The sequence below is a fragment of the Sciurus vulgaris genome (genome assembly GCF_902686455.1).
Source record: "Sciurus vulgaris genome assembly, chromosome: 8".
In the NCBI taxonomy this organism is placed as follows: Eukaryota; Metazoa; Chordata; class Mammalia; order Rodentia; family Sciuridae; genus Sciurus; species Sciurus vulgaris.
Genome location: NC_136468.1, coordinates 105,616,471 through 105,640,756, shown reverse-complemented (window position 1 = coordinate 105,640,756; position 24,286 = coordinate 105,616,471). Strand labels below are relative to the sequence as shown.

Genomic DNA, 24,286 nt, shown 5'->3' with positions numbered 1-24,286 from the left:
TTTTTTGAGACAGGGTCTTGCTAAGTTGTAAAGAGCCTTGCTAAGTTGCTGAGGCTGGCTTTGAACTCAAGATCCTCTTGCCTCAGCTTCCCAATCTGGTGGAATTATAGGCATGCACCACTGTGCCCAGCTTCTCTGATAATTCTTTATCTGCCCTTTGGGGTTTAAAAATCTGTTGGGATATTCTTTCCATATTATTTTCTAAATACTTTCACTAGGAATTTTTTTTTTAAGTGAAGAGGCAGTGTTTTTAATTAAAAGGGGAAAACAAAAACCTATGCTGTATACATGGATGGTTAATTTCATCTGTCATCTTGGCTGGGCATGGTTCCCAGTTATCTGGTCAAACCTCGGTGTGGATGTTGCTGTGAAAGTGGTTTTTTAGATGTGACTGACATTTGTAATCAGTAGACTTTGAGTAAAACAGATGCCCCTTCACAAAACAGGTGGTCCTCATCCACTCAGTTGAATGTCTTAGAAGACTGAAAACCTCTGAGGAAGAGGGAATTCTGCCTCCAACTGGTCTTGGCGTTCCAACTCCAGCTGCACCTTCAGCTCCTCCCTGGTCTCTGCTGTGGGGTACATTTTAAGAACAGACCGATCACCACTGAGAAGTCCAAATTTGAGAGTCTTTATTAGTCGGCCATCTGACTGTCTCACACAACACCCCAAAAATGACTATTGGGGGAACAGCCCTGACTATAGGGTTGTAGGGATTTTTATACCATAAGTCAATACACCAATCATAAGTGTTGCTATGATTCAAAACTACAAACTAACATCATGAGATCTAAAATTATTAGCAGAGGGAGAAGTGGATCAGAATGACCTTAGTTGGGTACAAATTAAAGAATGGTTACTAGCATCTAGACAATCACTGTGACATCACTGTTGATATGGTACATTGCTTAGGGAAAATAAGAATCAAAAAGAGAACAATTTTTCATTATATAAGAATTGTCATTTTGTGTTACCAAACATGGCATGCTAAGCAACTGATGATGGGTACAGAAGTGGGGTGTTCCCATGGGAGAAGCATTTCCTACATAACATGGAGTCTCAGGGTAAAATGCAGTCTGTTTAGTCATTGCCCATATAGCCTGGCCTATAACATTTCCATGGAGTCAAATATGTCAACCCATCACACTCTGCCCTGCAGAATTCAGATTTGACAGCCCTACAATGATGTGAAGCAGTTCCTTAAATTCTGTTTCAATGTCCCCTATCAACTCTCATACCCATGTCCTTCTTGTTCCCCTGGAGAACGTAAACACAAATTCAAGGAAAAAACTCCACAGATTTTTCCAGATCACAATGAAAGCAATTCTTCACCATTCCAGTCAAACTTGGAGGGGATCATATTTCCAAACTTTTGAAAGAAAATAACCTATCTACTGGTGTGTGTTCTGTGTTTATCTTTTAAGGGAGATGAAATACTCAACAGGTGGAAGTAAAGTGAATTTACATTGACTCCTGAGCTAAAAGAATGTCTGAAAAAGATAGAAGCAGTTGTATTATCCTAGATACTCTGAAATCCAAGAAAGTTTTGTAAAAAAGAAAATGGGAAGTCTATATTAAATTTGAGGTATTATCAGAATAAAATGAGCACATTAATTGTGAGATTAAAAAAAAAAAAAAACTCCAGATAAGAACAATGTGGAATTAAGAGTGGGCTGATAGGAAAAGTTAATGTTTTGTCTGAGTAGGGGGTTGTTATGGTTTGGATATGAGGTGTCCTTCCCAAAGCTCCTGTATTAATACAGGGAGTAAAACGATTATATTATGAGAACTATAAGCTAATCAGTAGATTAATCCTTTGATGGATTAATAATTTGAATGATTACCAGGTAACTGTAAGCAAGTGGAATGTGGTTGGAGGAAGTGCATCACTAGGAGCCTGGCTTGCAGATGATATATCTTGTTCCTGGCTCCTTGTACTCTCTTGCTTCCTGGCTTCATGAGCTGAGCAGCTTTCCTCTGCCATACCCTTCTGCCAGGATGCCTTGTCTCATCTTAGGCCCAGAGCAATGGCGTTCACCAACCATGGCCTGAGACCTTTGAAATTGTGAGCCTCAAATAAGCTTTTCCTCCTTCCTCCTCCACGTTGTCTTACCAGGTATTTTGGTCACAGTGTTGAAAAGCTGGTTAACACAGTGTCATGGAATGCTTAATATTTTGCACTCAAAATTTTCCCTTGAAAGTATGTAAAAGAGCCAGGAGTGTCTTAAAACATCCAAACAACCATTTATTTTTCAATTAAAATGATCACAGTTTAGTCAAGCAATTTTTCCTTTATTTTTGTTAAATAAGACTCCAGAAAGTATAGTGCAAACACTCAGTAGAAAAGTTGCAATTAAGAAATGTACATTCACATTTAACATTTCAGTCCATTCACTTTTTTTAAAATAAAAATAGGACAAATTATTCAATTACTTGTCTTAATTTAACAATCTTGAAAAAGACTGGAAGGTGCTCTACAGTGTTCAGTTGACATAAAAATAGACCCGTATTGATTATACAAATCTATCATGAGAAGTTACCCAGTGAGATTGAGTTATTGTGATTCTGAATATAATCATTGTGTTCTCATGTCTACAGAAGCATCCTCAGTGAGTTTACTGTGTGGGAGAAAAGGATCCCTTGCCAGTGTCACTCTTCATCTCACCAAGGGATGCAACCCTCTCTAGCCAAACGCAGGGCATAGGAGCTTACATGACTTTTCTCAGCAAGTAAGACAATCCAGAGGTGGGCTTTGGACTTACCTTAAATCAGAATGGAATTACTGCTGAGATGGACATAATAATGACATTTCCATTTGTGTAAGTTGGAGTGCAATCAATATAAATGAGAGGATAGTAGAAAGGGGAGTTCGGGCTAAAAGGAGACGGTGCATACTAAATGTTAGAGCTACTCTAAGCTCAGGTTCCACGGGACTCACCCTGGCTTACAGGGGTGCTCTGCACCTAGCAGGCAGATGACTCAGGGGCAAGCCTGAGCGCATGCTGCATGATTTCAAATTCAAACTAAGTCCCACACAATTAGGAATTTCACGGCATGCAATTCCAGAGTGCAAATGGCTTGCATATACGCAGTTTTAACAGGGATGAAGGCAACACAGAGGGCCCCTCCACACCGGGCATGTGTGCTCCTGGTGATCAGTTGGGTCCACAATCCCGGTGTATGCTAGAGGTGCCATGGGTGTCCTTGGGATCCCCACAATGTGGGAATGGTCCCCTGAGACTTGTGCTTCATGTGCCTGGGGCCCGGGGTTGAGTGGTGGTTGCTGGTGGGAGGCAAGAAACAAGTTCTGGCTGCTGTCGGGTCAACTTCTCACTGCACCTGCCGCAGAAGGTGAACACCCACAGGATGCTCTGAGCCAGCTGTTCCTGCACAGACATCCTGCACAAGTTTATTAAGTGAAAGATATTTCGTTTAGGCTCTGCAGTTGGTCTAGGATGTCATCTCTGTTTAAACATTAATTCTCAATTAATGGCTGAAAACAATTTTGGAAACCAACCCTCTCCGAATCTGTACTGGTTGGTACCAATAGGAACCAACACCCAGGAGATGGCCAGGGCCCCTGGCTTGAGTGGTTGCCAAACCTCTCACCATCTATTGTAATCTCTTCCTTGCCTTATGAATGCTCCTGGGGAAATCTATTCTTCATACATCCTCTAATCCCTGGGAAGGCACCTTGACCTCCTACACTGCACCAGTAGCATATAACAACACTGAATGGTTCCACAGCAGAGGAAGAGGAACAGAAATGGAAAGCAACCTAAGCCCTCTCAGTGCTCAAGAAACTCCTCACCAGCAACTGGAGGCTGGGTATAAGTGGAGAAATGGCGTGTAGTTTGGGGGTGCTTGGGGAAGAGGAGCTATAATGCCCTATTTGATGTCAGAGGGTCCTTCTAGAAAAACCAGCTGTCCTCCCTGTTTAAGGAGACTCTATCATTTTAGACACAATGATGGGTTGTGTTCCAAAAGAGTTTTAGAAGTTCAAGTACAATATGACCAAGTAGGAAGGGTTTTTGTTTGTTTTGCCCCAAAACCTAGCAATTTATTTCCTTCCTGGGGATCAGTAAGGTTAAAAAAGGAATGACTTAGCCAAGAGGAATTGCAGGCTCTAACAGCATCAAGAAGCCAAGGACAGTAGGGCCAATGTGACCTGGACACATGCTCCTAGGACAGGGGTCAGAGTAAGCCTTGCCCCTGGAAGAGCATCCTAAGTGGGTCCTCTCCACCATGCTGGGCATAATTGTGTTATAAGATAGTGGTCTCCATCAATTGCAGGTTTTAATGTTAGTAAATCCTAAATGTAACAGAAAGCACAAGGGCTTGAGATGGGGAACAGAACAGGAGTTGAAGCCTGGCCCTTCCTCTCAAGACTGTGTGGCAAGCTCAACTCTCTAATCTGCAGGCCTTGGATTCTCCATGGACAGCACGATTAATTATTCCATCTCCACAGACAGAAGGTTCACACTGACTGAAAAGTCAGATTTGGGAACTAGTAATGAACGTATTAATTTGTGGTCATAACAAAAGGCCCCCTGGAGACCTGTTTTAACTAAACAGGAGAGTAATGGTTGCCCTTCCCCTGTAGTTGAGTGCAGAACATAGTAAATCTAGTGACCTGTCACAAGAAACTCAGTAATTTCACGAAGAATAAATTCGATCTAAAATGACTAATGCCTGTCAAGATGGAAAACATGGGATCAGGCCAGATAGTGACCACTGTGGTTGGTTTTCTGATGTATGTTTGTCCAGCTAGCACTGAGCCACAATCCAAGAAGGTCACCTGTCTATTGCTGGAGAGATGAGTGCTGACATATCCTGATTGGAAAGCCTGGCTTCTAAGTCAGTTTGGGAGCTGGGGGCTGTTAGTGGTAATCAAGGTTCAGCCCCGACTTGGCTCCCCATTGGAAATTCCTGCTGTATATCCACCCTGAAGTCTCTCCACAGATCCATAGATTTCCATGTGTGAAAAAAAGAAAAAAGAAAAAAAAAAAAAAAAAAAAAAAAAAAAAAAAAAAAAAAACCAGAACCAAACAAAAATAATCAACCAAAAGAAGTAGGAGCAATTTAGTGCCTCAATGTATCTGGACCTTAGTGCTGATATTGGAGAGACTTTTTTTTTGAGATGGGGTCTTACTAGGTTGCCCAGGCTGGCCTTAAACTTGCAATTCTCCTGCCTGAAACTCCCAAGTAGCTGGGATTACAGGTCTGTGTCATCTCACAGAAGCTCAGGGACCACGTGGGTATCCCTGAGGGGCTGAGATGCCTCTGCCCTCTTCCCTCTGATGGGGAAATGAAGTGGGGACTCTTAGTGACAATTACCTGACTGTACTCCATTTTAATTTTGTTCTCTATATGAATCCTTCTTAATACCAAGAATGAATAATTTTTATTTTATTTATACTATATATCGTACATGCACACATGTGCACAGGGGCACATACTGACTAAGCATGGCCTCTAGTGGAATCATTATATCTTCTAAGATAGTGAACAGGTCCAATATGCAACAGAACAGATGCATTTTTTCAAGGAAATTTAAAAATACACGTATCTGAGTCATTATATGATGGGTATGTTGCTGAGAGACATCTAACCCCAGAATGTAGCATTTGAAACTGGATCTGTGGTGTTTATGGAACAGACCATGGAGGTGACATATCCCCTCCCATCCTTTTCCTAACCTTCAATGGCCTGTTACTGGCCTTCATGAAGGGTGTGAACACACAGGAGGACAAGGTAGGAAATTCCCAGATACATTCCAAAGTCCCTCTGGGTTCCTTGAGGGGGCAGCCCCTGCAGGGCTCTAACATCCTGCCTGCCCCTGTGCAGGGTTGTGCTCACAGAATACCTGACCTTGTGTGAGGGAACAGCTGCAGGGTCAAGGGGCTCCCTTCCACACACCTCCGCCTCACTGTCAGTCTGTCCAGCATCACTGAGCCTATGGCTTCCAGGTAGGGTCCCCACACAGCTCTCATCTGCCAGTAGCCCAATCACACAAGTCCACATATGAAAAATCACAACTTGGAGATCATTCCTTCTGCTGAGTCCCACACACTAACCTTCCATAATCATCTCAGTTCTATTTCCACTTTCCCTCCAGGACAGGGAATAGGTGCTCAAGCCTCTGATAATCCTGCTGCCACCCAGGAAATGTTGTGGTTTCGACTTATCAGCTTCTGGCTCAGTCAGCGGTAAATGGACTCTGGCTGACTTAATGGGCACAGTGAGGGACTGAGACAGCACAAGACTGAAGCAATCACGTGGCTCAGGCCTTCACATCAAACTTGGGGGAGGGAGGGAGAAATCTCACTCAAGGTGAGACCAACTCATATACCCAAACAACTTCTGGCACAGGAATCATTCTGTGCTCTTTGGATTAACCTTTCCACACTTAGGTAAGGGGGAACAACTCCCCAGTCCTGCCTGCTGAGCTCTGGGCCCCACCACATCCCCTAATAGGCCCATGAATCTACCTTAAGTCAATCCTGGGCAGCTCCTCCAACCCCCAGCTAAAGAGCCATGAATGCAAACACAAACCTCAAGATATCATATAAAGAAATAATCCCACTTCCATCATCCATTCCATTCTCTAACATTGATTTCTAACTAAAAACAAGGAACTACTGATTCAATTGAACTTTCAGAGCATACCGTAGCCAGGGAGGCAGGATGTCCCAGGACCCAGAGAAAAAGTTATGCCAGGCAACATCCAGGCTGCCAGAGCATGGCTCAGTCAGTTTGCTCTTTATTTTACTGAACCAAATATTCTAAAATTCAATTACTTCTAAGAAGGTTTTTTATTTTGTGTGTGTGTGTGTGTGTGTGTGTGTGTGTGTGTGCATGCGCGCATATACTTAAAAACTGAAGTCATTTCAAAACCATGTTTCTGGGGGATTACTTTACATAGTCATCAAATCTGCAGGTTTTCAGAACTTAAAGTATTAATAGCACTTCTGGGACCTTCTCTTGTACTGTAAAAGGTACAATATATGTAAGCATGCTCTTTCTCTTCCTATAACTGTAACATGCACAGTTACAGGTGCATACTTGCTTTATAAACCATGCATGCCTGTTGGACACAGGCCCTGCATGGGTTGTGAACAAAATGCCTGGGACTTAGGGAGTTTCAGAAACCACCCTGCTGGAGAAGGGTCAGGTGCACGTGCCCAAGTGAAGCCCTCCACACACCTTGATTTCATCAATCCAAACTACTTCCTTCTAAAGCGGCCCATTTAAGTGAGTAGTCTACATAATCTTTCCAGGTTGCTATAAGAATTATGACACAAGCCTTTCTGTGAGATACAGATAAAATGCAGAGTCACTGAAGGTTGGCTGCATCCTGCCAAGCCTGGGGCCTGAATCCTCCATATCAATCAATCAAGGCTCCTCAGCCTTTCCTGCCACACACTTGGGTTCACCCAGGCATCCTGCCCTGAGGATTCTTCTCTCACCAGTAGGCCATGGTGCAAAGTGAGGAGGACACCCTTCCACACACCAACATTTTTTAAAAACAGTGTACCATAGGTAAGCCTTGAAATGTTATGCTTCAATGCTCTGCTATGACAAACCATGCAGTTTACCACCCTAGGTCACATGAGACCAGCAGTGACATTCAAGAATCAGAATGGAATTTGGATGAGGGCAGGTGCCCTCAACTCCTCCTTCCTCTTCTGACCAAAAGTGTGGGGCCTTAGGTCAGATGCTGGCTTGATCTTCTCAATTGCCTGGGCCACTGAGCTCAATCCTAGGAATTGAGATGCCAGAGCTGGGTCCTCAGAGGGGTGGGAGCTTTGGGAGTGGCAGTCCCCCACAGCAAACTTGTTTGCATGGCTTATCTGAATTATCAATCTGCTCAGGTCAGTCTCGTCTCTACAGTATAGAGTTACGATTATTGCTTCTATGACAGAAGGGGTCAGGAAGCCCTGGAGGCTTAGAGTCTGAGAAACACGGGCTGGCAACTGGGTTGCTGGGTGTAAGGAGTGGACCTGCCTGGGTTGGCAGAGCCCGTGGAAGCATTTGGAAGCATTCTGGGGCTGTGTTCTACTCTACAGTGTCAGGCACGGGAGGCATGCTAGGGTCCAGAAGGGAACACGCAGGGTCATTTCCCAAGGGCCACGGCATCACCGTGCAGGGGTTGATGTGGGTGCCGGGCTTTTCCTCATTTTTGGTACAAGTGAACAGGCAGCACCTGTAATTGGTGCACTATTTACAGAGCATCTTAAAATAAATAATTTAGAGAAGAATCCTACCCGAATGGCTCTAACATTTGTACATGAATATTGTACAAGATTAAAAATAAATAAGGCAATATAATACAGTTTTATCACAAATAAAAAGGAAGTTGATTTTTACCAAACCCCAAGGAACATTATGGCTAAATGTGTTCCTGACCTCACAGGAAGTAGACAGGGTTTGGAATTGCTGATGATGGAGGAGATGTCTGCCCCTGAAGTAGAGACTTCGCCAAGGCTGCCACGTGGTCCACTTCAGAACAGTCCTGTGCCCACAAAAGGTAGCATTGTCCCCTGCAGTGGCTTCCTCTTACCCCAACCATACCTCGAGGGCTCTGTGCACACATTCGTAACCATGAAGCACTATGGAGCTCAGTTAGGACAAGGTGTGGTTGGTTGACTCCACTCAGAGTCACACAGATGAAGTCCAGGTGTCCCCAGGCTGGGATCCTGATGATGGTTCAGGGTGAATCTGTCTCTTGCTCATTCAGACTGTTGCCAAGTTCATCTCCTGTAGTTGTGGGAGCAACATGCCTGCCTCTTTGCTGGCTGGGGTTGTCCTCATGTTCATTCACCAGTGTTGTCTTGTGGTACCTCATGTTTAAACCATCTATGAGCGCTCAGTCATAGTCACACCCTGGTCCTCCTGCCCCTTCATCCATGTCTGCAGGGCCCTGTGCTGCAGCCAGCCCACCCAGAAGTCTAGGGCCCTTTCCAATTCTCAGGCTCCTAACCTTAATTCCATCTGCAAAGTCCCTGTGGCAATGTAACAGAACACACCCTTAAGGCCCAGCCCCAGTCAGGGTGTGGGCATCTTTGAAAGCCACTCCTCTGTTCCTGACCTAGGTGGCCCAGTGGTCAGTAGCAATGGAGGACCAGAGACATGTGGGGGACACAGGAACCAAGACCAAGCTATGTGGTGGGCCTGTGGGTCTGGAGACAGCACCACAGCCATAATGGGAGGAGGGGAAGAAGCCCCACAGCCTGCAGAGCCCAGGGCCAGCCTTGCTATTGCCCAGCAATGTATTCACTCGCTTTGTGTGCTCCTGTCTGAACTGACTGCCTCAAATCTGATTAGCAGAGATGAAAAAATCCTAGTGGAAAAGGAGATGATAAAAATGACCCTTTCGGCCCAAAGACAGGAAAGCATGGGAGCAGACGTGAGATGGGCTGATGAGGAGTGGTGGCAGGGCACCCACAGGTTCCTAGCCCTGCGGCTGGCTCAGGTGGATGCTGCCTGTTCTGAGGAGCCGCCGAAGCACCCCTCAAAGCATATTCCTATACACATGATCTCTGATGACAAGGAGAGGCCCCCCGAGAGTAACTCCTCCTGCCCTTTCCTCACAGGAGCAGCCTCCATCTGAATATAGTGACACCAAAACACTAGGCCCACACAAATCAGAAATGACCACATAAGGACAAATTGCATATTCTCCACCCCCAACGTCTGTGGTGGGGCCCTGGGGACCAGCATGGCCCTAGCCTGTGAGTTTCTCACCGCCCCCCACCACTGCCCCAGGGGAAGATGCCAGGAAGATAGCAATGCAGGGCAGGCGTGGTCACAGTCCCCCCACAGGAGAAACTAGAGGCCACCTGCCTGCCCCCTGCACCATCACAGAGTCATGAATGGACAATCCTCACAGCTCCAACTGGTCACCCATAGTCCAGGGCCCCAGGTACACAGGAACCCTGCGTGCAGGCCCACCTCCCCCTGTCCCCTGCCTAAAGCTATCCACTCTGCCCACCTCTGTCCCAAGTCCTGCCTCAGCTGAGTCCTGTTGGGATTGGTAGTCAGCTTGCCCAAAGCATCATCACACCAGCTGGTCCACAAAGCTCCAGCTATGGCCAAAGCCCCTGCTGTCCCTGCACAACCACACAACCAAACCAGGACTGAGCTAAAGGACGCCATCCTCCCATCCTGACAAAGTTCCATACAAAGCCAGCCATACACAGGCCTGCACCTCAGGGAACGAAATTTGGGCTCTTCTCATATTCTGCAAAGTTGAGATCCCCAGGAAGTGGGGAGAGTCCTTAGGGAGTAGTGCAGAGAAGGATCTCCACAGTCATGAGCAGGATAGGATTCAGCTACCTGTTCCACATAAACTTTTCTGCCATCTTTTGAAGCTACAGGTCTCTGGACATTCACCAACCAAGGTACTGGCCTAGAGCCTCTCCCCTTTCCCACCAGCCTATTTCAAGCTACCTCCTTCCCTGTGACAAGGTCAGAGGTCTGCAGGAGCCAGCTTTTCCAGTTATTTCTAGCCAGCCCATTCCTACCTATCTAATGGCTCTCCTAGACCCCTTCATCTTCATATCCATCACAACCATTAAGCAGAGGTGGGAGGTCCCAGATGTCAACAGGACTACCTTCAGCTGCTCTCCTTGCACACTGAAACAGGGGCACCTGGACTCAGAACCACAAACTCTGCTAACCCTACCACCACCTGCCAGCTCCAGGAGGGCTGATTCTGTCAGAGAAACTGTCTCCCATCAAGGAAACTGGCTTGTGGTATGATGGTCACTCGTTTTCAACACAAACGGAGACTTGATTTTTGTAATGTACAGTATCCAAGACACCAGGGGAACAGGTTAGACGTAACGCTCACCCCTCTTCTCCTTTGAATACCTAGCAATGGTGCAGTAAAAGGAACACCCAGCTGTCACAGGAGCCACAGCTGGCAGGTGGGGCAGGGGGAGAATGCACAGGGGAACAAACAGCTGGTGCTGGCCAATAATGGAGTGTGGCTAGGGCCCCCTGATGGTTCCAGGAGGCCTGCCTCTGGCATCTGGCAAAATTCTGCTCATGAGAAAAGCCAGCAGCCTCCACTCTCCATGCAGTGAGAGGCAGCTTCTTGACTCTTCCCAGACTGTCCTGTTCCAAGACCTGACCAGCTCTGTGCTGTGGCCACAGTATGAAGAGCTCAGCCCTCATGGCCCTGCCCCATGGGGCTGACTTCCCAGTACAGTTCTTGGAGCTGCTGCCTAGGACTGAGGCTGTCCACATGCCAGGACCCATCACAGCCAGGTTGCCATGGTGCCAACTCAGGGCTCACTGGTGATGGATTCCTCTGACTCTGACAGCCAGACCTCCATGATTCTTGTTGTGTTCCTTGCAGATATTCTGAAGGTTCCAACATCCATAGTGACACTGGCCAGACCTGGGTAGCTCCACTGGGAAGAGGTACGGCTCCCTATGCCCCAAAGTGGGTGGCTTAGGCACATCTCCTATCGACTCTCAGGTCACACCTGGAAAATGCTCTTTCTCCATCTCGGCCACTGTCTTCCTGTTCTGCTCATCTGGATGGTCCTGACTGGAGCCACAGTGGCCTGTGTCACCCTGGAGCATTCTTGCCCTGCATGCACCTCCAGAGGCCAACATGAGCTCTGCTAAGCTTCCTTCCCCGCTGCTGCAGGTGGCAGGTACTGGCCTGTGGGAACTGGGGGCAGCCCAGCCCTGACTGGTGGGACTGCTGCAGGGCACAGTGGGGGCCGCCTGGCCTGGCCTCCAGCTCTCCCATAAGAACACATCTTGCGCTCCAAGTGAAGAGACCTGGTGTGGGAGCCATTTCCATCAGTCCTGCCTTCTAGGAAGTATGTCAGCATCTCTCCCTTGCCTTTGACACTGACTTTGCCTCGGCACACGAAGTGGTAGGCACACCTCCTCAGCAGACGGTGCACCTCCTCAGTCACCTGTCATGGGGAAAAGTCAGGTTACTGTCAGTCATAAGCAATGAGGTGGGGTCCTCTGGGGAATGGGATTCCCACAAGGACCATTTCACCCTATATCTCTTACTGCCCACCCTGAATGCCTGAACCTGGTAGAAGCCTGGGGACAAGACTTCCCCAGCTTGCCTGGGAGCAGGAGTCCCTACTCCTTTGCAGCCTCCTGGTCAACCCTCATTAAGGATGACATGACCCTGCAGACTGCCCAGGGCCTATGGAGAGACCTAAGGAGTAGCTCAGGGAATCCTACTTCCCGTTCCCCAGACAAGTGGGAGAAGCAACATTCACCAAGTGGGGTCACTGGGGTAGGGAGAGTAGTCTGGGGTACATACACAGGCAGAGAACCCAGCACCAGTGCCCAGGGGAGCCAGTGGGACTGCCTGGCTACATGGGACTCAGTTTCAGTATCAGGAATGGAGAACAGGCTGGCTGGCTCCTTGGGCCCAGGGCTCCCAGCACCTCAGCAGAGTGCAGTCTGCAGCTTCCAACCCTGCCTCTGGGAGTGGTGCCTTTGTTGGAGTGTAAGTGCCTCCAGAGTTCCTGGGATGGGGGTCACCAGCATATAGAGGGCAATGGCAAATTGCTAGGAGAAAGCAGGGTCATCCCTTAACTCCCCTTTTTCTCAGGTCTCTAATCAGTATTCTAGCCCCATGAATTCATGCTACACAAAGTCAAAAAGAAAATAAAAGATGAGAAGTACTTTCTCCTCAATATAGTCCTGTGACCAGAATAGGACAGGATCTCTACTTTGTCTTGGAGTCACCTCTCTCTCTCCGTGGCTCCACCATCTTTTTAGTTAAAACAATGAAATCTGTCACAAGCCACCTTCTCATGTCCTGCCAGAGCTAGGGAGGGGCCTCTGGCATTAGGTACTAGGATGTCTGGGCAGGAAAGGGAGGATAGAGGCCCTTATTAAGTTGCAGGAGAGGGAGGACAGAGGCCCTCATTAAGTTGCCTCAAACTTGTGATCCTCCTGCTTCAGCCTCCCAAGTCACTGGGGTTATAGACATGAGCCACTGTGCCTGGCTGGCCTATTTTTTAAACTGTTGAATCCAAAGACCAAGCAAAGCACCTGACCTTGAGATGGTGCCCAATAAATGCTCAACAGAGGGCCATCTGAGCCCTGCCTGCTGGCCTCCTCAGCTGAATGAGGCTGTGCTGGTTGCTGCCTTGGATGCTGAAATTTGGTGTCTTATGTGTAGAGTCATCTGCAGGATGACCCAATGAGGCTTTGTGGTAAGTTGAAGGACCAACACCCAGCTGTCACTGAATTGAGTCAGACAGCCCTCCCCATGGCCCACTGCCCATGGCCATGGTCCAGTCACAGCAGGAGGGAACCAGCTGTAACTGTGAAGTGCTCTCTGTTCACTGCCCCATTCTCAGTGAACAGAACAATCATGTACCAGGTGGATGGAGGCCTTAAGCTCTGCAGTTCCCAGGTGGGGCGGCAGGAGAGCTGACCCACAGGGTCTTATCCAAGTAGGCATCAAGGCCAGGTTTCATATTAACCTAAGGGAAATAATCCTAAAGGTGGGACCACCCCCCACACTGAGAAACACCAGAGGCTGTTGCCTTTTAATCCTTTCATTTGTCTTTTCAGGTGTTACAACTCCTTCTGAGTGGTCCAGAAGTTCCTCAGATACAGTGGCATGCACCCTAACCTTCAAACACAGGGAAAACCCCCTCCCTTCCACGGCAGCCAGGCAGGGCCCTGGTTCTGGGACAAGAGAGGGAATTGAGCAGTTACGCTGTCAGGATTAGTGCATGGCCCTGACCTTGTGAGGCACTGTGATCCCCAACTCTGCACCTGCTCATTCAAAAGCCACCCTCAAGGCAGCATGAACAAATCAAACACCAAAATCAACTGCCAGGCTAAGCTGTGCCCTCCAGACACTGAGCTATGCAGTACCACTTATTAGCCACAGACCCCAATTCACCCTCAGCCCCCTATGCCTCAATTTGGGCACTGCATCTTAGGGATCTGTGGGTGAACTTACCTGGATCCTGCCTTGGACTCCGGTGCTGTCCATCCGACTGGCCACATTGACTGTGTTTCCCCAGATGTCATACTGGGGCCTGCGAGCACCAATCACTCCAGCTACCACGGGGCCAACATTGATACCTAGAAAACAGCCAAAGATATGGCGTGTGGTCAGCAGGAAAATCAGGACTCACCTGCTAGGGCCACCCAGTGTGCTTGATTATGTCCTTGGTGAAGAAAAGGCTGCTCCCTTCTAGGTCTTGCTGTGTCCTAAAGCAGAATTCCCCCAGACTCAGAAAGGGGCAGCAGCAAGTACTTTCTGCCCAGAGCTCCCAGGTGGCCAATGAGCAGTCCCCCTCATGATACTCTCCACTGCTATTTTCAATAGCACTGACCGTCAGAAGCAATTCCTAATCCCAAGGAAAAGCTCAGGTCCTGCAATACTGGCCCTTGTGTGGAGTCCCACGCCAGAGCTACCAAGAAGTCTGACTACACAGTTTCTATGACCACAGTGTGCCCTCAAGTAATCCTCTTCCAAACAATAAAAAATAAAAAGTAGCTCCTGAGCTTTTCTCAGGATGCAATGCAACTATTTCAGGGCATGGGTCACAGAACTGAGTGTGATAATGTGGATGTTCTGAGGGGAGGATATGGAGGCTACTCTCTTTCTACAGCGTGGGGTCTACTTGGCCTCTGAGCACCTCCACTCCTGGATAGCATCACAAGGCCTCGATGCACCTGAGTCTGAATCACCCTTGTGAGACCTCTGGCAAAGTGCTTACCTTCTCTGGGCCTGGGTTTCCTTCCCTGCAAATGGGGCACAAAACTTCTTGTGCCACCCTAGCCTAGCCTGAGGCAGGACATACAGGGGACTCATCAGAGCCCATTGGCACTGCCCCCTGAGACCAAGTCTATGTGATATGAACAGATGCCACATCCTATCTTCTCTTTCTGTGCTTGTGAACTGATTTTTCTAAGCTTGGCCTAGTAACTTTCTCTGAAATCCTGGTCGTGGGGGCTGGCCTGGGAGGAGCATGGGAAATCCAGACAGGAACTCCTAAAGGGTCACTTAAATGGCTGGTGGAACTCAGCCCCCTCTGTCAACCCTGGATGCCTCATCCCAGGTGGAGGAGATTGGGTCAGGGCCAGTCTGCTAGGCAGTAGGGCTGCAAGAGCTGCTGACCACTGTGTGTCTTCCTTTGTGGGGGATGGAGGAACAGAATCTCTCCAACCCACCACCAAATCTGTTTTTGGTTATACCAGTACATCTACTGATCGCAGACCCCAATTCACCCTCAGCCCCCTATGCCTCAATTTGGGCACTGCATCTTAGGGATCTGTGGGTGATCCCTAAGATCCCTTCTGAGCTCAAGGCTCAGAAGGAGGCCTAGATGCTGGGGATAAGGCCTGGTGATTCACCCTTCCCCTCCCCTTAGGATGGACAGCATGCTAAAACAGAAATTGGCTTCTAAGGATGTCAGCACTCCATGACTATGAAGTACATTACCTCCTGCCTCCCTTATACTCAAACACAACCCAAGTTTGCTTCAAGAGCCACTAGATATTTGAATTGTAAGACAACCATAAACCTCTAGTTTAACTGCATCTCTGTATCTTCTAGAAGGAAGGAAGGAAGGAAAATAAGAAGGAAGGAAGGAAGGAAGGAAGGTGGGCATCTGGAAGAGAAAGGAAATAGCCATAAATATCTGGTTTTATTGGATTCTGAACTAGCAGGAAGTTTTCTGATAAACTACATGTCAGAAAAACGTGAATTTGGAATTAACATACCCACACATATCAAAACCATAGCTTTGTAAAAGTTAGAAAGGAACTTGGACATCTAGCTTTCTTTTTTCACTCCATAGGCCTGGGAAGGAGCTGCCTGGGTCCCACAACTGGGCTCTAGCCAAGATCTTTTTGTAAGAGGACCCCAGCCTCAGTCCCTGTTGCTAGTGCTAGTGAGCTGAAAGGAGACCTTTCCCCCATCTGTGTACACAGAGGTACCTCTGAACAACTCTGCAACAACTTAGATTTATAGCATGTCTCATGAGCTGGACACAAAATCCTTTGTCCTAAGTCCCTTTCTGAAACATCTACACTTCCACAAGCTGCTTTCAGAGGCATGGCTGTTCCCACGTCCCCCAAATGTTCCTAGGAGCCACCCTCCCTTCTACATGACCTCCTGCAGCCCTCTCCCATGCAGGGTTAGGAAAGTGTTCTACACTAGAGATGGGATAGGTCTACAGCCACCTACCAACTCGGAGGACGAAGTCATTGTACGACTGGTAGTTGATTTCATCCAAGACGTCAAACATCTCAATAGCAAAGTCAGCCAGTGTGCTGAGATGGGAGGAGATGGATTTCTTAGCCTAGGCATGAACAGATGGTAGCATTATGTTTGGAAGATGCCAGGGCAGGACATGGACCAGTTGCACCAGTCCTGGATCTGGAATTTGATTCCTACATTAAAACACAGCAGCCGTGGAAACTGTAGCTGCTCCTAGTATCTGGCTGGGGGCATGTTTATCAGTCTTTCTTATGAGTTAGAGAGTGAGGCAGGGTACTATCCACACTGGTTCCCAAGGGACAGAGACAGGTGTCTCTCCAAAGTCACACAAACCTGCTCATGCCCTTCTGCTGGTTGGTAACCCCTGGGATTGGGAGACCTCCTGCTCAAATTCCTGTTCAGATAACTCTGTCACCACCCATTGCAAATGAGCAAAACAAGGACCGAGGACCTATGCCAGTGAGCAGCACCAACTTCCTTCCTGTTGGGACTCTGTGTGTGTGTGTGTGTGTGTGTGTGTGTGTGTGTGTGTGTGTGTGTGTGAGACAGAGAAAGAGGGAGAGAGAGAGAGAGAGAGAGAGAGAGAGAGAAATTCTTTTCATGAAAGAGAGTGTCAGTTGTAAGGTTTCTAATTTTTATTTTTTAAAGAAAATTTTATTAGCCCTCAACATCAGGGAACTAATGCTTTGAAAAATAATTAGCAGACTATTTTTCAGGACAGTTTTAGGATTATAAATAAACAGAGTAGATTATATAGAGTTCTCATGTTCCCACCCTCTTCCACATAGATTTTCTACTATTGCTACAATCATGCATTCCTCTGTACACTTGCTACAACTAAAGAACCAATACTGACATATAATCATCACCCAAAGGTCACAGTTACCGTTAGGGCTTACTCACAGCCTTGCGTATTCTATGGGTTTTGACAAATGCATAATGTATAGTGACATGCGTCTACCACCAGAGTGTCACACAGAATAGTTTCACTGCCCTAAAAATATTCTGTGCCTACTCATTTCTCCTTTTCCAGAACTTCATGTGGTTGGAATCATACAGTAGGCAGTCTTTTCAGACTGGCTTCCTTTATGTAGTAATTCGTATTTAAGGTTTCCCCATGTCTCTTTGTGACTTCAGTGCTCATTTCTTTTTATCACTTGATAATATTCAAATTTTTTAATATATCAGTATTTGTTCACCTATTCACTAACTGAAGGACTCCCAGGTTTCAGTGATAATAAAGCTGCAGTCAATGCCCAAGCACACATTTCTATTTCTGCGTGGACAGTTTGCATCTCATTTTGGTAAATATCAATGACTGCAATTGTTTGGACGGCATGGATAACACTACATTCAGCTTTGTAGTAAGATCCTATCAAACTGTCTTCACCATGGCTGTACCATTCTATATTACCACCAATAATGAATAATGAGTTCCTGTTGCTCCACATCCTCACCAGCATTTGGTCCTGCCAATGCTATGGATTTCAACTATTTGAATAGGCATGTGGTGCCATTTCACTGCTGTTTCAGTTTGCAACTTCCTAATGCTACATGGTGCTGAGCATCTCTTCATATCTACAGTGGATCTTCTTTGGTAAAGTGCCTGTTCAGATGTTTGCTCACTTTTTAACTAGGTTGTTTTCCTCCTACTGTTGGATTTTAAGAGGTCTTTGTATATTTTAGACATAAGCCCTTTATCAGACAGTTTGTAAAGATTTTCTCTTAGCCTGTGGCTTGACTTTTTATTTTCTTAATATCTTCATGGAGTAAGAGTTTTTGATTTTAATAAGCCCCAACTTACACAATTTTTTTTTCTTTCCCAGATCATGCTTTTGGTGTTGTCTCTAAAAAGTCATTACCAAACCAGAAATCATTTTATAGTTTTGTATTTTATATGTAGGTTTATTATCTATTTTGAGTTAATATCTGTGAAGGGTACAAGGTCTGCATTTAGATTCTTTTTGCCTTTTATGGATATACAGTTGTTCTTGCATCATTTGTTGAAGGACTATGATTTCTCTATTGTATTTGCCCTTCATTTCTCACAGATCATCTGATGATATTTGTGCGGGTCTATTTCTGGGCTCTTTACTCTATCCTATTTATCAATGTCTGCTCTTTCCCCAACATCATACTGTAGCTTTATACTGAGTCTTGAAGCTAGACCTTGCTAGTCCTGAGCTTTGTTCTTTCTCTTTAATACTGTTGTCTGTACAGGACTATTTGGCTTTAATTATACACTTGGGATTGGTTTATGGATATCATAAAAAATACTGGTGGGAATTTGATTAGGATTGTATAAAATCTATCAATCAACTCAGAAAGAACTGACATCTTGATAATATTAATTCTTCCTATGCAGAAACATGGAATATCTTCCCATTTATTTAGAACTTTCTTGAATTCTTTCATCAGAGATTTGTAGCTTTCTTCATATCTATCTTGTATATATCTTGTTAGATTTATACCTAGCATTTTTTGGTACTAATGTAAATGGTATCATGCTTGTAATTTCTAATTTCAATCATTCACCACTGATATACGGGAAAGTTATTCAATTTTATATATTAAACATATATTCTGCAACCTTGCTACAGTCTCTTACTAGTTTCAGAATTTTCTTATTGTGATTCTTTCAGATTTACTACATCAATCATTCTATCTATGAACAAAGACAATTTGTTTTCTTCCCAATCTGTATGCATTTCATTTTCTTTTTCTTATTATTCCTCAGCTATGAATTCCAGGAGTAGGGAGAGAGGAAATTCTTACCATGTTCCTGATCTTAGGGGGAAATTTCTAATTTGGTGTTAAGCTGTAGGCCTTTTTCTTTTCTTTTTTTTAAAGATGTTTCTTTCTATTCCTAGTTTACCTAGTTTTTATTGAGAATGATCATTGGACAAAGTGAAATGATTCTTCTGCCTAGATTAATATGATCAAATCATTTTTCTTCTTTATTCCATTGATATACTGAAGCTCATGAAGTCACTTCGTAATGCTGAATCTGCCTTGTATATCTGGAATGAATCTAACTTGGTCTTAGTTTATAATTCTTTTTATTCATTATTGAATTCAATTTTTTAATGTATATTGAAGACTTATGCACACTCATGACAAATACTAGCATATAGCTTTCCTTTCTTGAGTATTTTTTTTGTCTGTTTTTCTGATTAGGGTGATGGTCTCATAGAATAAGTTAAGAAACATCTGTTTCTGTCTTCTGAAAGAGATTGGAGATCATTTTTTCTTTGGATGTTTGGTAGAATTTGCCAATTAATGCATCTAGGGGCTGGGAGTGTAGCTCATCAGTAGAGAACTTACCTAGCATGTACTTAGCCCTGGGTTCAATCCCCAGCACCTAAGATTCTTCGTGGAAAAAAAATGAATGTTACAATAAATGCAACTGGGCCTGTTGCTTTCTATTTTGGAAGTTATTAATTACTGAATCAATTTCTTCAATAGCTATAGATCTATTCATAATATTTATTTTTATATTCACAGTTCTGCTGTGAGGAAGGAGAATACTCAGTGGTGCAGTGCTAGAAGGGAGGAAAGAAGAGCAACTGGGGATAAGGGGATGGGTCAAGGATAGAGGAAGCCCTTCTGATCAGCTTTCTGTGTTGATTTTTCCTAAAAGATTATGTCTGGTGTGAGCTAGCTAGTGTGAGATAGGTTGGGATCCTTTCCTAATGCAATGAAGGGGAAAACCAACCCCAGTGTGGGGAACTGCCCAGGATCCCAGAGTCCTCTGGAGCAGGGCTGGACCCAGGCCCAGGCATAACAGGTAGCCCTGAACAGTACTTACCCTGGTTCCTGCTGTGGGCGCCAGCCCCACTGCAGCCATGTAGGTGCTCCCAATGGTCTTGATCTTCTCTAGATCCTTGTAAAAGTCTTTGTCCATGAGCTTTGTCAAAAACGAAACAGTTGAACATTACACATTTGAGAGACATCACTGCTGTCATCAGCCATTGGGAGCAACTCTGGAGCTGACCAACATATTCTGCAGAGCAATCCAACCTCTTTCTTTTGGGTGCCAGATAGGTTCCGGGACTGCCTTTGAGAAAGGCAGCAAGGAGGAACGGTCAAGACACGTCCCTGCCCCTGAAGCTGAGTTCACAGTCACCGAAGAGAATGGTGAGATGGGCAGCAGGCAGACACAGTATCTGACTGGAGAAGGACCTGCAGGTACCCCACTGCCTGCCCTTCTGCAGAGGAAGCTGAACAGCCCCAGTCACTGTAGATGCCAAGCCCTTGACAACTCAGTGGCTCTTGTCTCCCATCTTAGGTAAGCACCTCCTTTCTTACTTGTCACAGCTGACCTGGACCCTAAAGGAGACATGTGTGCTTACTCCCTACACATCCAGAGAGCATGACATAGTGAACTTGTGCCCAATCTGATTAGGTGGAGGGACGATCAATCAGCAGGATGTAAGAGACAGTGCAGCATGACCTCACCTCATCAAAGTCAGCTATAATCTCGTTGAGGAGTCGCAGGCACTCCACCCCCATGTTGTTGCCATCCAGCTCGATGTAGAAGTCATTGAAGTTGGGAATGGAGGCAAACATGACGCCCACCTGCGAGTAGGACTGGTAGTAGAGGTCCTGCAAGAGCAGAGGGGTCAACCTGTCAGGCAGGGGGAGACAGAGCAGCACTTGGGCTGGGATAATCCAGGCTGCATGGACCCAGCCTATTTGACAGACAAGTCTCTGGTGGGTTCTAGAGGTTTCAGGTCATGTGACTCATACCTGAGGAAAGACCCCTATGTGCCACTTTCTCCTGAAGGCCAGGAAGGTGAGAAGGCCATTGTAAGGAGCAAAGTTAAATGTGTGACATTCTGTGTGCTGTGTAACTTGCAAAGAAACAACTTGTTTACTCTGTGCTGTGTAACTTGCAAAAAGTTAACTTGAGTGCTCTGTGCTGTAATGAGGTAATGATGTGGTGTTGCCCCAAGATAAGACTGACATTGCCCCAAGTTGGAGACACGTGCAACTGACCCTGAGTAAGATAACTAACTTCCCTTGGACCAAGACCGGTTGGCAGGGTCTGATAAAAAGGATTTAAAAGGACTCATGATGAGCCTAGCTCCAGTCCCCATTTTACACCAATGACGCCAGTGTTGCACCAAGCCTGAAAGGGACTCACTGACTTGCTTGTTGCTTGATGGACCATCCATCATCCTGACCATGACCGAGACATTCCTGTGGAAGTGACAGCAGAGCTGCCCGTGTGCATCCTGCCTGAGACGTCTCAGCCCCGCCTGCCTGCCATGACCTCGCCGCCCTCCTTCGCCTCCCAACGGTCCTCGCCAATCAGGACTCTGGCCGGAGGGATTTCACCAGCAAGATCTCCTGAGCTGTCTTCCTGACTGACCTCTGGGAGTCGCTGCCCTTAGACTCAAGACACGTCACACAGGAGTGGACCTTAGGAACGGGTCTCAGTAAGGAGTGAGTTTTGTTTATTTGGGGCTTATAATAATTTAGTGATTAAGTTATGTGTGATATTGGTGTGACTACAGATTAGAATAACTATAAATAATTGTGTGATCAGCACCAAATAAAAGCCAATTGATTTGGGACCAAATTTACTCTCATTGACTTCTCCTTGCCACTCGTGATAGCCATAGGAAAAGAAAGAATTTTAGGAAAGCTTTGCACCACATGACTGTGAAACCCAGCCAGATGAATGATTACTACCTGGAGCTACTTCAGGCCAAAGCAGATAGAAGCTGAACCTTGGGGTTTCGTTTCTGCCTTTAGGACCTTAGAAGACCAATCAACATTTTTTTTGTTTTGTTTTTTAATTTGGTCTTTTAAAGCACCTGCTACTATATTAATGTTCCAACTCATTGCTACAGCAGTTATGGCTATTAGAAGTTCTGAACAACCCCAATACACCAAGCAAAGGGAAGGGAAAAGGAATCTCCAGATGTTTCAAGCATATGTAACAAAGCAAATCACTCCATAGCCAGGCATGCTCTATTTTTTAAGGTATATATTGGCTAAAATCTAGTTATAAGAGAAACCTCAGTTGAAATTTTCAGGTCTTGAAAAACCACATCTATGATTTCCTGAAGCCCATTTTCCTTTCCTTGGGTATAATAAATACTGCATTCTTTTCCATGATCAAAGGGGAGAAGAAAACTGAATCAAACACACTTGTCAACTGGGGGCCCAGGAGCTTCCTGTCAGCCCAGCACCATCTCTGCCCTCAGGTACAGGCAAGGTGGCCTAGTAAGGAGCTGAGCCTGCTAAATCATTGTGCCCTGCAGCCAGGGAGGCTTCCAGTTAAAACAGAGAAGAATAAACACAGGGTGGGTCCAAATCAGATTTCCACCTGCACACCAGGATCCCCTGCCACCCCAAAGATCCCAGCAGACTTCAGCAGGAGTCACTGACCAGGAGGTGGTACCCATGTACCAAGGTGCTCACCATATTCCGGGGATTGGACATGAGGAAGTGCTGTGCAACGTGGGCTGGCAGGAGGTTAAAGAGGATCCTCTTGTTGTCCAGCTTTACCCTCTCCATATCATCTCGCTCCTCTTCTGCCTGAAGGAGATGAGGATCGAGTATCAGTCATTCACCTGCCCTAACCTACTGATTGCAGTTTCTCTCTGATCATCCACACTGGACTCTGTGTGAATGGATGGTTCACATTAGGGCTTTTCCTTCCCTCCCACCAGACATGGGGACCAGAGGCAGATTATAGAACTGGGGGATTCACAGATGTATGCATAAATCACTTCCCCTATCACTGTAACTTTCGAAGGACAGACAATAGCTCCCCTCACTTTCGGCCCTATCACCAGCCAATTCCTGGGAACCAGATACTTCGCACCAACCCCAGGCATCCACCCAGGTCAGCTTTGCCCAGTATCAGACAGTAGACACGTCCCTAGGTCACCCAAATTCCCCTGACAAATTTCTAGACATATATGACTTGCCTAAATCAGATCAGGAAGATACAGAAAACCTAAATAAATCAATATCAAGTAATAAAATTGAAAAACAGCAATTGAAAGTCTTCCAAAAAAGAAAAACCCAAGACCAGATGGATCCTTAGCTGCATTATATCAGATCTTTACAGAAGAACTAACACCAGTCCTTCTCAAATTTTTCCATGAAATTGAAATGGAGGGAACACTCCCAAATACATTCTATGAAGTCAATATAACCCAATACCAAAACCAAACAAAGACGCATCAAGGAAAAATAAATAAATTAAAAAACTACATGCCAATATCCCTGAAGAACATAGATGCAAAAATCCTTAATAACATTTTAGCAAACCACATTCAAAAGCACATCCAAAAGAGATAATACACCATTGCCAGGCATGGTGGCACACACATGGTGCACGGTGGTGCACAGGGTGGCAGCTTGGGAGGCTGAGGTAGGAGGAACATGAGTTCAAAGCCAGCTTCAGGGTTGACAAGGCACTAAGCAACTTCCTGAGATCCTGCCTCTAAATAAAACACAAAACAGGGCTGGAGATCTGGCTCAGTGGTCGAATACCCCTGAGTTCAATCCCTGGTTACCAAAAAAAAAAAAAAAAAAAAAAGGATAAATGGGTTTTATTACAGGGATGCAAGGTTGGTTAAACATAAATGAATCCATAAATGTAATTCACCATATAAACAGGATTAAGGACAAGAATTACATGATCAGAAAAGGCCTCTCTGATAAAATGCAGCACCCATTCATGTTAAAAATGCTGTAGAAGCTAGGGATCAAAGGAATTTACCTCAACATCATGAAGGCCATTTATGACAAGCCCAAACTCAGCATCATACCAGATGGAAAAAAACTAAAAGCATTTCCTCTAAAATCAGGAACAAGACACTCTTACCACTTCTATTCAATATAGTCCTCAAAACATCAGCCAAAGTGATCAGGAAAGAAAAGGAAGTCAAGGGATACAAACAGGAAAAGAAGAAGTTAAATTTTATTTGTTTGCTGATGACATGATCCTATATCTAGAAGAATCAAATAACTCCACCTTATTTAGGGATGATAAAGGAATTCAGCAAAGCAGCAAAAATACAA

General features: G+C 45.6%; 1 protein-coding gene across 1 annotated transcript in view; it reads right to left on the bottom strand.

Annotated features, from left to right (window-relative positions):
• Positions 1 to 2,271: 2,271 nt before the first annotated feature.
• The window catches only part of ADCY1 (adenylate cyclase 1), a 148,271-nt gene continuing 126,256 nt past the window's right edge, over positions 2,272 to 24,286 (bottom strand). The window contains exons 15-20 of the mRNA XM_079149904.1: positions 22,673 to 22,789; positions 20,699 to 20,845; positions 20,049 to 20,147; positions 16,208 to 16,322; positions 13,970 to 14,094; positions 2,272 to 11,939 (exon numbers count right to left, since the gene is read on the bottom strand). Coding sequence (XP_079006030.1) covers positions 11,637 to 11,939; positions 13,970 to 14,094; positions 16,208 to 16,322; positions 20,049 to 20,147; positions 20,699 to 20,845; positions 22,673 to 22,789 — 906 coding nt within the window. The 3' untranslated portion in view covers positions 2,272 to 11,636. The remainder of the gene's footprint in view (positions 11,940 to 13,969; positions 14,095 to 16,207; positions 16,323 to 20,048; positions 20,148 to 20,698; positions 20,846 to 22,672; positions 22,790 to 24,286) is intronic.